The 15,623-nt window shown below is 34.4% G+C and overlaps 1 protein-coding gene across 1 annotated transcript in view; it reads right to left on the bottom strand.

The window, feature by feature from the left end:
• Positions 1-287: 287 nt before the first annotated feature.
• The window catches only part of BLTP1 (bridge-like lipid transfer protein family member 1), a gene marked incomplete at its 5' end in the record, with an annotated part of 189,548 nt that continues 174,212 nt past the window's right edge, over positions 288-15,623 (bottom strand). Inside the window, 12 exons of the mRNA XM_082654038.1 lie at positions 288-1,037; positions 3,423-3,588; positions 6,166-6,300; positions 6,712-6,906; positions 8,060-8,263; positions 8,961-9,212; positions 12,119-12,336; positions 12,551-12,743; positions 12,861-13,018; positions 13,431-13,581; positions 14,486-14,743; positions 15,453-15,590. Of these exons, the coding sequence (XP_082510164.1) occupies positions 821-1,037; positions 3,423-3,588; positions 6,166-6,300; positions 6,712-6,906; positions 8,060-8,263; positions 8,961-9,212; positions 12,119-12,336; positions 12,551-12,743; positions 12,861-13,018; positions 13,431-13,581; positions 14,486-14,743; positions 15,453-15,590 (2,285 nt within the window). The 3' untranslated portion in view covers positions 288-820. The remainder of the gene's footprint in view (positions 1,038-3,422; positions 3,589-6,165; positions 6,301-6,711; positions 6,907-8,059; positions 8,264-8,960; positions 9,213-12,118; positions 12,337-12,550; positions 12,744-12,860; positions 13,019-13,430; positions 13,582-14,485; positions 14,744-15,452; positions 15,591-15,623) is intronic.

The raw sequence follows: 15,623 nt of genomic DNA, 5'->3' as shown, positions 1-15,623 counted from the left end.
TTCTTTTAAAATTTATTTATTAGATTTACATGTATAATATTATACATATTCATATGCACAAGGAATACATATAAATATATAAAGAATATAGTATAATAAAACAAATAGCTGTGTACTTACCAGTAGCTTAAGAAATAGAACAATACCTAATATTTCTGAAGCCTCTGCTGTACCTCTCCCTGAGATAAAAGTATTATTTTCTGTGAAAACAGTAACTGACACAGGCTGGGCATCTATTAATTATAAAATAAGCTATAAAAGGAAGAAAGTCTCAAACAACTACAGACTGAAACCAATTATTGTGACTTTATTACAATAGTTACAAACAATACTTTAGTGGTATGTATTTGTATCACAATTACTCAAACTATATACAAATAGATATTTATACAAGTCTACACTTAAAAAAAAGAAAAAGCAATTAATGTCCAAAAAAAAAAAGTCACATTATCAACAAATTTTTTTCTAAAAGTTATGGCCAATAACAAAGGAAATTCACAGTTATTCTGAAAATATTTTAAAGATGCAGGAATCATATTGCACATAATACAGTTATAAACCTTACTGAGCAGATGTGTATATTTTAATCTAGTTTTTCACAAAATTTACATCATGCAATACTTCACTGTATACAGAATGGTAGAACTACAATAAACAGGTTAACTTACAAACTTTTAATATAATGGCCACAAAATTAGAATTTTTTAAAGTTATATTTAAAGTAATTTTACTATACAAAAAAACACAAAAAACCCAACACTCCAGTGTAATAAAGCTTAACAGACAGAATCAAAATTTGTTCACAGATCAAGTTACATTTTTAGTGTTCTTCTTTATCTTTTCCTTTCTTTTCCTTTTCATCCTGTAGTGCAGTACCGAGTTTTTTAATAAGAACTGACAGAACCTTGTCCAGTGGGTCCATAACTCCTCTTTGAAGCCACTTAGGAATAGTAGTCCTGGCATGATGAAAGCCCAATTTTTGAAGAATATAATCAACGCCTACTGGATCAATTTTTCTTCCAGTCCAAGAAATTAATCTAAAATAATTATAAGTCATTATTATTAAGGAGTACAGTGCCCTAGCACAGTCCTGAAGGTAGGTTCAAGACAAAGTATTTTCAGTAGATGCAAATGATTATCTAACCTACAATTCCTGGATTCACTGTAATAGCACTCAAAAAATGTGTGAGCCTACACAGCAACGGCATTTAGTGAATTTCATCGTGATTAATTTATTTTAGGCCTCAAGTTACATGGTCATCTTAGTTACAAGGACATCTGGCTCATTCTAAAAGATGGTATTAACTTGATGGGGGGAATCCTTTCATGATGTTCACGTATATCAAATCATGATGTTGTACACTTAAAATATCTGTTTTGTCAATTATACTTCAATAAAGCTGGGAGAAAAAGGCTAAAATTTACTAAGTGTTTGCTATGTGCTAAACGTGTTTGAAGGAAGAACCATTTTCTCCCTATTCTTTCCGTTTTCTTCCATATAGAAGAACAGTGTTAGTGAAACACTCCTGGTCTTTCTCTGCCCCCTTATTGGTGATTTATCTGATTGGCAAATTAACAGAGGAACTGAGTAGTGTAGTTCAGTACCCTCCTCCCTACCTGCTCTTCAGGAGCTTCTCATTTTGAACTGTTCCTCCATGCCATAGGTTTTTCAAGGACAGGCCCCTAAATAGTTAGCCCAAGACGGTTCGTGGCTGCCTGTAGCTACGTGAGTACACAAGGCTGCTGACTGCACAACTCTAGCATCCCTCTGCCCCCCACCTCCTGAGTTCTGCATCATTGAGACCCTGTAGGTAAGTCCAAACCTAGACTTCGTAATAGAAAGACATTGTTGCTTGACACCAAACCACATTCTGTTATCAGCTTTATAAGTATTAAAGCTGTAATTTTGATTTCCAGCTGCCTCTTGCTGTTTCAATTGATCCTGAACTTAGGTAGGGAAAAGGAGGGTATTAAGCACTGGTCTGCTAAAACTCTAATGGTTGTAAGCTTTTTCCATTAATTAACTCATGTAACCATTGTAACAACCCTTGAAGGTAGGTAATACCATTTTCCAAATTTTTCATGTGAGGCACCTGAGGCATTAGATCCTTTGGCCAAGGTCACTCAGCCACTATACTATGTAGCTGGGCTTAGAGCCAGAGCCCTTAACCACGTGCTCCACCAGTATATTGTATCGCTTAATCTCTTGATAGGTATCTAATATATATATAGATATATATGTACACACACATATATAATATATATGTGTGTGTATATATATGTTTATAGCAAATTTAACTATTTTTATTCTCATTTTAAATTAAAAGATAGTCAATTTCATTATATTTATTGATATTTACATATAATGGACGGTTTTCTGTATTAGGACCTTTGCAGTATTTTAATATTGACACTGTTGATATTTCTCATGAGTATATGTACTATTAATACCAAAGTGTATTGTTGATTTGGTTACAACATATTTTATTAAATACAGATTACTAACACAAAGTCACTACTTTCTGCTTATACAGGAGTCCACTGAATAATGGAGATCTTACTAGTTTAGAATGATTTTGTGGCATAAATATATCTGAATAATAACGTTGTCTAAATGAAATATGTATCATTCTGCAGAATGTTGTGCTGGACTTTTTTTGATACTGTTATTGCATGATGGACAGTTATAATCTGATTAACAAAGCAGATGAGAGGAAAGAGGAATAGGAAGGTTGTGTTAAATCACACACAAGGACATACAAAGCAAGTACTGCTAGTTACAGCAGAAGTTTAATGTAATTAAAACTAGAAAATACTTTGGAAAGTTTGATATGGAAACAATGTGATGTAGCTGGGATTGTGACTGTAGTAGAACATGACACAGTAAAGGAACCTGAATCTGAATTAAATCTGACATTTCAGGATGGTTTTATATTGCTTAGTATGCAGACAGAAAGACACTGTGACACTGTAGGTTCTATTACATTGTCATGACATATGTGAAAAATTGTAATGACTACTTAATGATGATGTATGACTTCTGCATCTTACAAAACAGTTTATTGTAGCTACCTCAAACACCTGAAAATAACATCCTGCTGAGATGGTGAAAAAATAATAGCAACAGCAAAAGTGGAGTTACTCTCATTTTTTACTGATTAACTGACAGGATGTCATGTCACACACTGGATAGTTAGTCAGCACGGAGCTATTCTCAGTTGTTTGTGCTGCTTTTGCCTTGCTTAGAAGCACTTACAAAAGAAAAAAGGAGCAGCAAAAATATGTCAGAAGCTGTAGAGGCTGTAAGTAACTAACATAAAAATATTTTTTGGTAAACCATATTTAACCTGCTGCATTATTTATAACCTTTTTCTCATAATAATCTCATAGGAAATAGGTAAATATATACACCCACTCCTTACCTAAGAGTGGGTTCTAGATGCCATGTATTGCACATAAAATCTCTCCAGTCCACAGTAGTGTAAGTGATGCTGTCTTCTCTGTCTTTGTCAGAGGAATTTTCGTCATGAATGATAACTGGACTTTTCTGTCCTGGTCGAGTAGATAAAATCCGAGGTGGAAAAATAGCTATAAGGAAAATGATATATTAATATTGCAAATACATATCTTATAAATTTATTTTAAGTCACTAAATGAACAAAGTAATTGGCTCCATTTGTTTTTATTTATAAACTGGCCAAAGCCTCATTTAATTACATTTCTTAAAAAATATTTAAAAATAAGCCATAAGTAAGTGCCAGTTATTGGTATTTCTTGGAGAAAGACAATATCGAAGTTATTTTATTCACTCATAAGAATTAGAAATAACATGTCATCATTTATTTTTGAGTAATAGCACATGTTTTACATGTATCTGTGTGCCTAAAACATACAGTAAAGAATATTTGATAGCAGGCACAGGACACTGAAATTGACAGTTGTAGGGCTCCTAAAAAAATGCCTGTAGCTGGATGACTTTTTAACAGCTTTTTTGAGATACAGTTCACTCGTTTAAAGAGTACAGCTCAATGGTTTTTTAATGTTAATGCCTATATATATATATTTGAAAGGCTGCACTAACTTAGGAGTTTTTTAGGTAAGCAGTCTTTTCACTCTTCATAGTTGAGTACTCAAATGTTTTATGAAAAATGAAGTCTTTTAAAATTGGTGATCATAAATGATATATTTAAAATTGAATCTGGGACAAAAGTAGCTTTCATATGATCTTTAATAAATACAGCATTTCTATAGGGCACAGGTTTTCAAGACACAAATTGGGCATAAAATAATGATTAATACGAAATATGATATGTATTATGTAGCTCTGGTTATAACTGTTAATTAGCAGTGGGATAATATATTGATTGGGAATGAACCCAGGAATGAAGTCGTACCCTCACACCACATCGGAATACAGATGTCTTCAGTTATTGCCTGGTCTGTTGCTCTGCTTTTGTTTATTATTGATGGTGGTTACAGTACAACAGTTTATCTGGATGTTCTAGGAATATGTTGATTCTGCTCTAGTCTTACATACTGTTAAGAATTTTCTGAGGCATGTTTATATTTATTTTGCCCAACACTACTTGCTTTTAGTTTTTTTAAAAAATATATACTTACAGCTATTAAAATATTTTATTTATAATGAAAATCCCCATAAGTAATAGTTTCGTTACTGTAAGTCTGATAATCAAGTCCCTATTTCCTCTTTTCGCAATGAAATAATGTCTTACAACAATTTCTAGAAAAAATACATTTTAAAAGAAATACACACAGTTCATGGCAGGCCAACACAATATTTCATAAAGTGACAAAGGTTCCACATAATACCTGAGGGAAAGAAATCTGGCAGGGATTCATACCTAGGTAGACTAGAAAAGAATTCTGCACTTCACAGCTTTATCTAGAATCTGTGTTTCTCCACATTAAGTTTAAATATTAAGGCAGAGAGAAAAACAAGAGGATTAACAGTGATGGTATATTTTGTTGCTCTATGTGAAGACTGGATCTATGCATATTATACATAACATTTCCTATTATACGCCTGCAGTCATTTTACTTGAATGGCTCATAGATTTCTCCCAGCCATCATTATTGCTTTCACTCTCACTGAATTTTTGGCACATCTAGATTAAATAGTAATGGAAGAGCAACTCAACTTATGTATGCTATATTTACACTCTTTCCACATGGTCTTTTGATAATCTGTCTTTGTTTTCTTCACTCAAACATTCATCATGAAGCTATTTTGAAATATCTACAAGATAAATTTTATATTTCTTTCTTCTTGGAAAAAATGAAGCAGTTATTATAGTGTAATTATAGTGTGACTTGATTATATTTAATAAATTAAATAAATTTCATCTATTCAAAGCAGTTTTTTTAAAAGCACATCTGTTGTTTTTACCATTGTATATTCATATAGTTGCACAATAAATATTTATTGAGTGAATAAAGACCATATATTTGGAGAGCATTCCATATCATGACATCTTAAACTACCTCATTCTTTTAAACAGCTACCGAGTATTCCATTTCATTGTGTGGACACACCATAATATATTCAGCCAATTCCATATGGATATGAGGGTCACCATATGTTTCTTAGTGGGCCAACATTTAAGTTTCCAGTGAGTAAAACCAATGTTAGCTAGCTCATGAAAACAAGACACCACTACTGAGGTCTAAATATTTATAAAAAAGATAACATTCTGTGCATTCTAGACAGATATATCTTCTTCTTTAATTCGGTTTTCCCAATTATGTATGTAACTCTTGCTAACTTTATTATGTAGTTGTTTCTCTAGTCATTTCACTTTGACCAGCAATATTTCCTCAAAGAGGTTTTCTTTTCTAACTTTGTGAGACTATCTTACTAGACCTGATAATATACAGAACATATATGGAAACATTGTGTAAAGTATAAAACACCATTCAGTTTGAGATATGGTTAGAAAAAAAATGAAATGTACCTGGCAGATACTCAGAAAGTCTATCACATAGTCTTACTAATATATATTTATTGATATTTGTAACTCATAGAGGAAGGAGACACATTCTACCCATTTTATCACTAGACCATAAAAATCCATATAAATTGTAGTGAGCGCTGCCTTTCCTGAAGCTTGAAGGGAAAAACAAAACCAAAACCAATATGTTACCCACCTTTTTCTTTTTCTTTAAGATAAGCTGACACTAAATCATGAAGAAACATGATGAGCTCAGCGTCCATCGTCACACAAATGTGGTCAGTGAACTCTGTCACCACACTGCATTCTACCTTTGGCTTCAGGCTGGCGTCTGCAATGGCAAAGTTCTTTTACAGTAAAAGATTATTGAAATAAGTCCCTTCCTCTTCCCATTAACAAGGGATTTACATGGGTCCGTGTAAATGCCTCCACTTAAATGCAATTTCTGTATATGACTTACAGAATGATGATGATAGTTAACTAAGCACTTTCCAAGTATATGCCATTTACTCATAAAACCCTGATGAAGTCCTATTAGCCCCATTTGAGGAGAAAGAGGCACAAATGGAGTAAATTATTTGCCAGAGGTCATACAGCTGGTAAGAAAATCAATTTGAACCAGAAAATCAATTTCATTATATTATATTACAAAAATAACCTTCAGGGAAAAAAAGAAGTTTGAAGATCCTTTAGAATTTTCTTTTAGTTAACTTTAGAAACTAAAGATTGTTTTTCCACATACTCTGTAATGAAGGTTCTTGTGGTTCTTGAACGTGAATAGATTTAAAGTCAAGCTGCATCCTTGGTAATGCAAAGATAGTCTCTGTTTCATGATTGTAGCTAGAACATCCTCTGAATCCACTCAGCAAACTAGAATTCTTCACTGTAGTGCTATTCTCAGTGTTATTAGCATCAACATTACGAAGCAGATTTAGCTCTACAAGCATAATGATAAAGACAATAAGAATCAAACCAATAGGCATTGATAAGCATATAGCTTTCATGACATTGATACACAGAACTTTTATCATTTCAAAAGGCTGGAAAATGAATACATTTTAAAAAAGAGAGCCATATTTAAGCTTTGATTTTGAGACTAGTTATATGCCTCTATAGATATAAATATGGACACATATTTATATATACATACATATACAAATATATATCTCACTATTCTCAATATTGAAGCTTTATAACATGATTTTGGATAAATCCAGTAAATTGTGTTTTTTTGTTTCTTGAATTTTGAATATTATTCTCAATTGAAATCGTATCTGAATTTAATGAAGGCGAAGTCTTAACCACTGGACCGCCAGGGAAGTTCCAGGAGGTCTTTTTTAAGTAAAACATTCAAGTCTTAACATGTCCCAGTCTAGTCAGCTTTTTAATACAGATGAAATGATTGGTAAAAGCAGTACTCTAAACTCTGACACAAAAACAACCGCAGAGTAAGAATTTTCATGACTGAATTACTACAAGACCGGTGAATCTAATTTACTTCCTTATCCTCCTTTGTTCTGAGAACATTTTTAACAGTCTCTGATCCCTAGGGTTGCCTGTGCATAACAACTATTTTCCATGAGGCCCAAGCCATCTTCTTTTCCATTCTGAGAGGATTGAAAAAATGAATAAATTAAAAAATGAAAATGAATTTTAAAACTTCATCAAAAGCACTTTCTTTAAACTTATGACTTCAGAGGAATACTAATATTTAGTTTCATTTTATTCCAGCCATCCTGAACCTTAATTTTTGGTATTCTATTACTTAGTTGTATAATAACTTTCCCAAACCTCCAATGTGAACATTACTATAAAAATATTTTTCCAATTATAATAAACTTAATTTCATTTATTTAAACCAATTTTATTTTGAATGTTTTCAGTTACATATAAAATAATTTTAGTCCATGAGATGTTGCACTACTAGGGTGGTGAATCATGTACTAATATTGCTACTTAAGGCAGCTGGAATAAAACGAAAATTGTTTAAAGAAATGGAAATTCTCCCTACACTTAAATTCTAAACACAGTCAACAAAGCCCCAAATAGAGAAAACAAAATAAATCTCTCCAAAGAATCAAACTTTTAACCTTCATTTCTTGTGGCCGTAACGTAATTGAACCATTCTTTCACACTTGCTACTCCATGGGGTGGATTTTCATGGCGACGCCTTGTTATCTTGGTTATTGTTGCCATAGGACTTTCCAAAGCACCGCATGGTTTGGTAACCATGGTATTATGGCCCAGATGAAAATCCAGTGTTTGTACAATATATGTAGAATGATCACTAGCGCCTAGAGGGGAAAAAAAGTTTCTCAGTGTAACAAACTATATTTAGATGCAAGAAAAGTTGTGGCCCTAGAGCAATAAATTTAGCTAGGTAAGTCATACATAGATACAGAAGGCTGTAAAACTAAGGAGTACAAAAGAGAGAAAAAAATTCACAAATACTTTTTCTTGTAGTTATAACTGGATCTATCCCCAAGAAGATGAAGAACATCAACCATTTTTTCCTTCATCATTAAGAAACCACTGAGTAGAAAATTAAAGCTAAAAGAAACTGTGGAGGTAAAAGCACAGCCTGCCCATAAAAGTCTTGTAAAATAGTGTTGACTGGCAAGTAATTTCCTTACACTACCACTGTGTATCGTCTTCTCTTCATGTTTTTATAAGAAATTTTTACAATTTTTACAAATTTTTACAAATGACTATGGCCAACCACAGCAGCAAAAACTTTAATTGCCTAAGTAAGAAACAGAGTGAGATGGTAAGTTCAGAAATAAGTCCTTTAACATGTCCCAGACTTTATAGATACTGACTCATTGGCAGTGAACTCCTTGACATTGTCAGATACATGATAATAAATAGAGATGGATTTCAGAAATACCATAAGAAAAACAGATAAAAGATATGAGAAAAGAAAATTACTTTGTCATATATAATCATATAAGAAGATGAGGAAAAGTGAAAGCTGAAAATGTGTCAGTTTACCATCTTCCCAGATTTTTTGAGCTTCGGTCCAAAAAGCAATATTTGGTTCCTCTAAGTGAAAAAGGGCCCATGATTTTGAACGGAAATTTGGACCATGAAAACAAGCTAGTGTCATATGATTTCCATGTAAGCTCATTGATCCTCCAAACTGCATTCCATCTTCTGGTAATGGAATCTGAAATAAGGATATGTGGCATCCTGATACCACCTTCAATACTCCAGGCCAATGTCGATGATGAGCTGCATCGAGCACTGCAAGAAAACAAAAAACCACTTATCCTGAAATATCTCATGAACATCCTGAATGCTGAGTAGGAAGACAGCAGGTGGCTACTTTCTACAGCTGAAGTGACTCAGATAACAGATGAAAACAACAATTCAGTCCCTGGTTAACATTAAGCAGAAGCTAATAAGGATACAGTCTGGGAAAAGATGCTGTGTAAGGATGGCTAGAACTCATGAAAGTAGCAACTTGCTAATAATAATTACAACTAATGCTTCTGTAATGATTAATGATTTACAAAGTGCCCGCATGAAATTTTATGTAATTCTCACAGTATCTTTGTAAACTAGGTATTTCATCTAGACTCTTCAAGTGAAATAGAAGAGGGGTGAAGTGAACCAGTGAAGGCCTAGAAATCAAAGGCAGATCCCTGATTTTAAGTACTGGAAAAAAAATCTTTTATACCCTTTGCTGCTCAGAAGTGAGGTCTGAGGACCAGCGGCATCAGCATCGCCTGGGAGCTTGTTAGAAATTCACTCTTATGTCCACCCCAAATCTACTGCATCAGAATCTGCATTTTAAAAGCTCTCCAGGTGCACATTAAAGTTCAAGAACAACTAGTCAGATATACAGTTGACCACTGAACAACATGGGGGTTAGGGGCACTGACCCTCTGCACAGTCGAATATCCATGTATAACTTACGGTTGGCCCTCCACATCCACACTTCCTCAGGATTCAACAAACCATAGACGGTGTAGTACCACAGTATTCATTACTATTGAAAAAAAATCTGTGCGTGGGCCTGCACAGTTCAAACCCATGTTTTTCAAGGGTCATCTGTACAATTCATATTTATATTTCCCACTTATTCCAATAATATCCTTTTGGCTGTTTTCCACAATTCTCATTCTGGATCTAACCAAGGATCATACATCATGATCATGCAAGGATCATGCATTAGTTGGCGTATCTCTTTAGTTTCCTTTAATCTAAGACAATTCCTTAAGCCCGTTTGTCTGTTTCCCATGACAAAGACTTTTTGGAAGAATCCAGGCCATGCATTTTTGGGAACACTCCTCTATTTGTATATATGTCTGATACCAATTCTAGTTTAAAGGAAATGCAGGGACTAGGGGAGCAAGATAAATGAAACAACAAAGAAGCAACTGAAAAAGACCCAGAAAGTAGGATATTCTGCAGGACAATTGGCCAAGTCTCTTCAGCAAGTCAGGTCACTAAAAAAAGGACTATACTGAATTTAAAAATAGTAAAGGAACATAACCATTTTTAATCTGTGATCTTGGATATACTGGTTTGGACAAACCAGTTGTAAATATAATTTTAGATCAGTTGTGGACTGTGCTGAGGTGACTAGAGGAGATAATTAGCACAATGGAAAGTTTGAGACTGTTGACTGGAAAAGGCTACAAAACAATATGAATAATGTTTTGGTAAAAGGTACATATATGTGTGTGTATGTATATATATATACATACACACACACACACGCATAGAAAAGTATCTGAAAGTATATAAAGTGTTGACAGTGATGATTTCTGGGTAGAATGTGATTTTTTTTTTTTTTTTTTGCTTGTATATGTTTTCTCATTTGTTTTCCCAATGCACATGTACTGCTTATATGATAATAAATCATTAAAAATTATCCTGCTTCTGACTACTTTTCACTTTTACCACTATCTCTCTAGTTAAGGCCACCATTGTCTGTTGCCTGGACTCTCAGAAAATCCTCCTTACAATGGTCATGTAAGTCTGTAGCAATGGTAATGGTAATTATTGCAGTGATTTCCTTACTTTCATTCTTAACCACCTTGGTCTGTTCCCCACACAGCAGCTTTAAAAAGGATTAATTTTTTAAAAAGTGAATCAAATAATATCAGATCTGTTCAAAGCTCTCCAATAGCTACCCATCATATTAAAAATCTTCTCTTTGGCCTCTTTAAGTTCGTGTCCAGTGTTTTCTTGCTTGCTCACTCTGTTCCACCACAGTGGGCCACCTTAATGATCCTCAAACAAGCAAGTTTCCTCCCGACTGTAGGAGCTTTGCACCTTTCAGTTGCCCACTTTGCCCAGAACTCTCTTCCCCAGATCTTAGCCTAGCTGTCACTTCAGAAAAGGTTTCCCTGACCACCCTTTCTCAAACAGCTATCCTCACAGTATGTATCACAGGCTCTGTGATCCTGCCCCTGCTTTGTTCTTTTTCTCAGCATTTCTCTCTACCTGAAATTATCTTACATACTTACTTAGCAAATTTGTTATGGTCTGTCTCTCCCATTAAAATGTAAGCTCCATGAGGATAGGAATTTTTTCTACTTAGTAGATCTCCTATGCCTAAAACAGTGCTTAAGAACACGGTTGATACATAATAAAAATTTGAATTACTGAATGAAAATCTGCCTAATATGACACAGGTAATAAATCCAAACTCAGACATTCTGATTCCATAGCCCATGCTCTAAACCAGAACGTGGTGTTGTCATATTTAGTATTAAAGAGCATGTATTGTATCTGAATACATATAGTTGTATGTATTAAACAGTCAAATGAACATGAGTAATGTAATGGGAAATACAATGTAAGCTATTCAGAATAAAAGAAAATATATCTAATCATTAGTTGTAACTTGTAATTATGTAATAAGGTAAGAATTAATTTGTAATGTAGTGATGTAATCTGTAGTAATGGCATGATTGTAGATGAGCTGTGGCAGGGGGAGGAGATAATGAATGTGAATGACTTCCCAAATGATGGCCTCTAATTCCACTGGCGGGTAGGAAATTGGGTACTTTGCTGAGTGAGCAGGATAAAAAGCATATGGACCACTTTTTAAGTATGGTACATCGATATTATTTTAAATTAACACATATTTAGTGAAAGATAAAGCATATATAAAGCCTTAGTCTTCTAACTCTTACATTGTTCTTGTGAACTTTTCTCTAGGTTATTAGTCATTGTCTTAGGTGGAAGATAAGGAACTGGTCCCCAGGTAGACAGAGCTCGTTTGCTGGTGTCAAACTGTTGAGTGAAAAATTCCTGCAGCTTCATTCCTATTTTTATCAGGTCTGGTGTAGTTGATCTTGATATCATTACTTGGAAAATATCCCACTTCAGATCTCCATGGACAAAAATTTCACTAGAGCATAAAACAGAATCTTTTATCATATATATTACATAAGACAGTTTAAAAGCACAAGAAAAAGTCTCTTCCCCACCAGTTTTTCATTCATATTAATTGTATGATATAAAATCACTGTGCAGGAAAAATGGTTTGTGTTTTCTCACTGGATGATAGAAAATATGTTGAGTAGTCATGTAAAGTACTGAAAAAGTAATATTTTACTAAATACCTTTTATCGGTCATGCTTGAATCCAGTGTGTTATACAGATTTACTTTCCATTCATCCTGAAGCTTGAGATCAGCATTACTGAAGATACCCATGAGAATACTTGAGCCCATGTAATCAACACGAGCTTCAGTAGAACCCATAGTAATCTGAATTTTGTGACTGGGTTGCTGATTTGGATGTTCAGAAATATGAGCTAAAATAGAAACAATAATTAATTTTCACAGAAATGCCTCATGGGAAAAAACTCATCAAAATCAATTTTCAAATACTTTTCTTCAACATATTGTTCAGTTGTAAAATTTCAACATACCAACCATCTCCAAAGCATTGACATCTATAGTCCCTCCAACTACTCCTCCTTTAGAATCTAACTGTGATCTTCCTAGACCAACAGACATGCTTATCTCTCGATCTCGATTACTTCCTACTGACAGACGGCCCTGGCTCTTCAAACCACTAGTTGTCCAGCTATAAAAAAGAAAAAGTGTTATTAATTAGACATATGGCTTCCCGTGTCAATGAATTAAAACAGGAGTTAGATGATTTCAAAAAAGTTGGGCAATGAAACAATACATTTCTTATAAAAACTATGGTAAACATTTGAATATTAACATTAATGATGAAGCTTTCTTCTTAACTAGAAAATTATGCTATTTTCCTTATCATTTTCTATCTTTTTAGAACACATTTCATGCTGTTTTTATGTTACAATATCTTTAGGATTAAACCATTTTCAGGATAAAGGTATATAATCTTTTATCTACTGTCTTCACTGTCTCAAACATTGCAGCTTTAAAAAAAGGTTTTGAATTGCTTTACTACAATTAGAAAAATTACAACTAATGATTAAATATATTTTCTTTGTATCTGAATAGCTTACGTTGTATTTCCCATTACATTACTCATATTCATTTGAACGTTTAATTGCTTCAGGTTGATAGCGAACACGACAAGTGTTTCCCATGGGGTCCCTTGTTGGCTTGCCGCTTTGTTCGATTTGTTAAAAGGAGTTGATGTTTTCGAAAGTGAATCTAAAAATAGAAAATCAAATGTACATTCACATAGATGCTCAGCCAATTACAAAGCAAAAACTACCCATCACTATAATCCAGAGAGTAAAATAATGATATTCTTGTGTTAAAACCTAACATTTACTAGCTGTCATATTGCCTCCAAAATATTAATAGTTACCATTTACTGAACGGTCAGTAAGGGTTGCCAGCCTTACTTCTTGAAAGCTCATAGTTCTGTATGAGCTCCATCTTATATGAGGAGATTCTGGTGTGCATGGGATATAGCAGCACAGATCGTTTATCACCCTAGGATTTTCTTACCAAAGGAGAAAATCATAAGTTGCTGCTGCCAAGAAGAGAACTTGGAAGGTAGGTACCATTCTGAAATGCAGAGGCGGGCTGGGGTGCCTGTCTTCTGTGTTCTTATGGACTTAGTATACATCCTGAGTCCTGCATTGGCTCATTATACTCTAATCTTACCTTGGGACATGAACTACATCATTCATTTTATATACTTAGACACAAGTAGAGCCTTGAGCACATAAGAGTTAAAAAAAAATAGTGGCTGAATAAAAGAATGACTGAAAGACTGAAAGAATGCAAAGATTAACTTTTTCAATATGGAGTTTACAACACTGTAGGTCTGTTTTACTTCCTGTGGTGCATGCTAACATTATGCTTATTCCTCTCTCCCTATCCCTTTTCAAAGCGACTAGCCATCCAGCTGTCTCTTCTGCTAGCAAATACTGTGAAGTGCTTTGTCTGTTGTTTGGTTTGGGGTTCCTCCCTCAACCCCGCATCTCCATAAAAACCTGCAAGAGAGTAACTTCCTGCAGTTGGGGCAGAAGTCTGGGAGTAACTAATTAAGATTTTTATCTTGGGGTCACTGGAGGGCTACTGATACCAAGGAGAGCAGTGTTACCTCTTTGGGGAACTGAAGAATCAGACACACTTCTTGACCTTATGGAAGCTGGGGATTTTAGGCTCTGTGCTGCTGTCCCTGGTGACATGGTGCTGTTTGTCATATGCTCATTGAACACATTAGGTGACTGAGGCATGTGGGTGAAAGAGGCTGACTGACTAGGCTGCTCCCAGGTCCTGCAGTAAGCTTTCCTTGAAGATTCGGGGGAAAGGTGTTGGCTTACACCTTCAATGGAATCAGGTGTCCCTGGGCCAGATGCTAACAGAAAAGTAGATAGCAAAAACAAAATTAACAGGGTAATATCATCATGTTATAAAATAAGGAATTTCACCACTCCACCATTTCTAATCACATTTTATATTCCTTCCAGTTCTCTGACAACTGTATGATGTACATTTTGCAAAGTACATTCCAGCATGTTATTTTTTTAAATTCTCACAGAAACTCCATGAGATGGGTAGGACAGGCACTCCGTCCCATATTACAGATGAGGGAGTAGACCCAGACCCAGATTTCTGATATTTTCTACTGTATCATGCTAACTCTGTCTTTCACTTACGCAGTGTAATACTACAACAATATCTAAGTCCAAGAGAAAAAATGCAATATGATAGCATGTCCCCAATATATTCTATTTTCCATGTTTAACCATGATTAACTTGGTTAAATGTATTTCTGTGTTTCCAGATTTTACAAAGATTACAGGGTAATCATTACAGAATAAAAATCAGCTGAACTTAACCCCTGAGAGTGCAAGTATTTTGTGACCTCCAGTGCTAGTGCATTCCCAGTGGTTATTTGCACATTAAAGGGGCTCCACTAACATTTGCTGAATGAGTGAAAGAATTGCAGGGTACAACTTACCAAGTAAGACAAAGTTTGTGTTATCAATCATGGATCTTGTTACTATTGTAATCAAAATGAAAAGCAGCCTAAGTATAATTTATAATTACATAAACAAGCTTACTTGGCAAATTTATAGTTTGGTCTCCAAGGAACAGGCGTCTTGCAATACTCCTCCTATACCAAGCTCTTGGAAATGCTAGAATTTCACTGAGGCGGCGCATGTCATATTTAAAGGAAGCAGACCCTATATCACAAACAGCTGATACATAAATAAAGTTTGTTAGAACACATT

This window comes from Grampus griseus, assembly GCF_964374135.1.
Source record: "Grampus griseus genome assembly, chromosome: 4".
In the NCBI taxonomy this organism is placed as follows: domain Eukaryota; kingdom Metazoa; phylum Chordata; class Mammalia; order Artiodactyla; family Delphinidae; genus Grampus; species Grampus griseus.
This window is presented reverse-complemented; position numbering and strand designations above follow the sequence as displayed.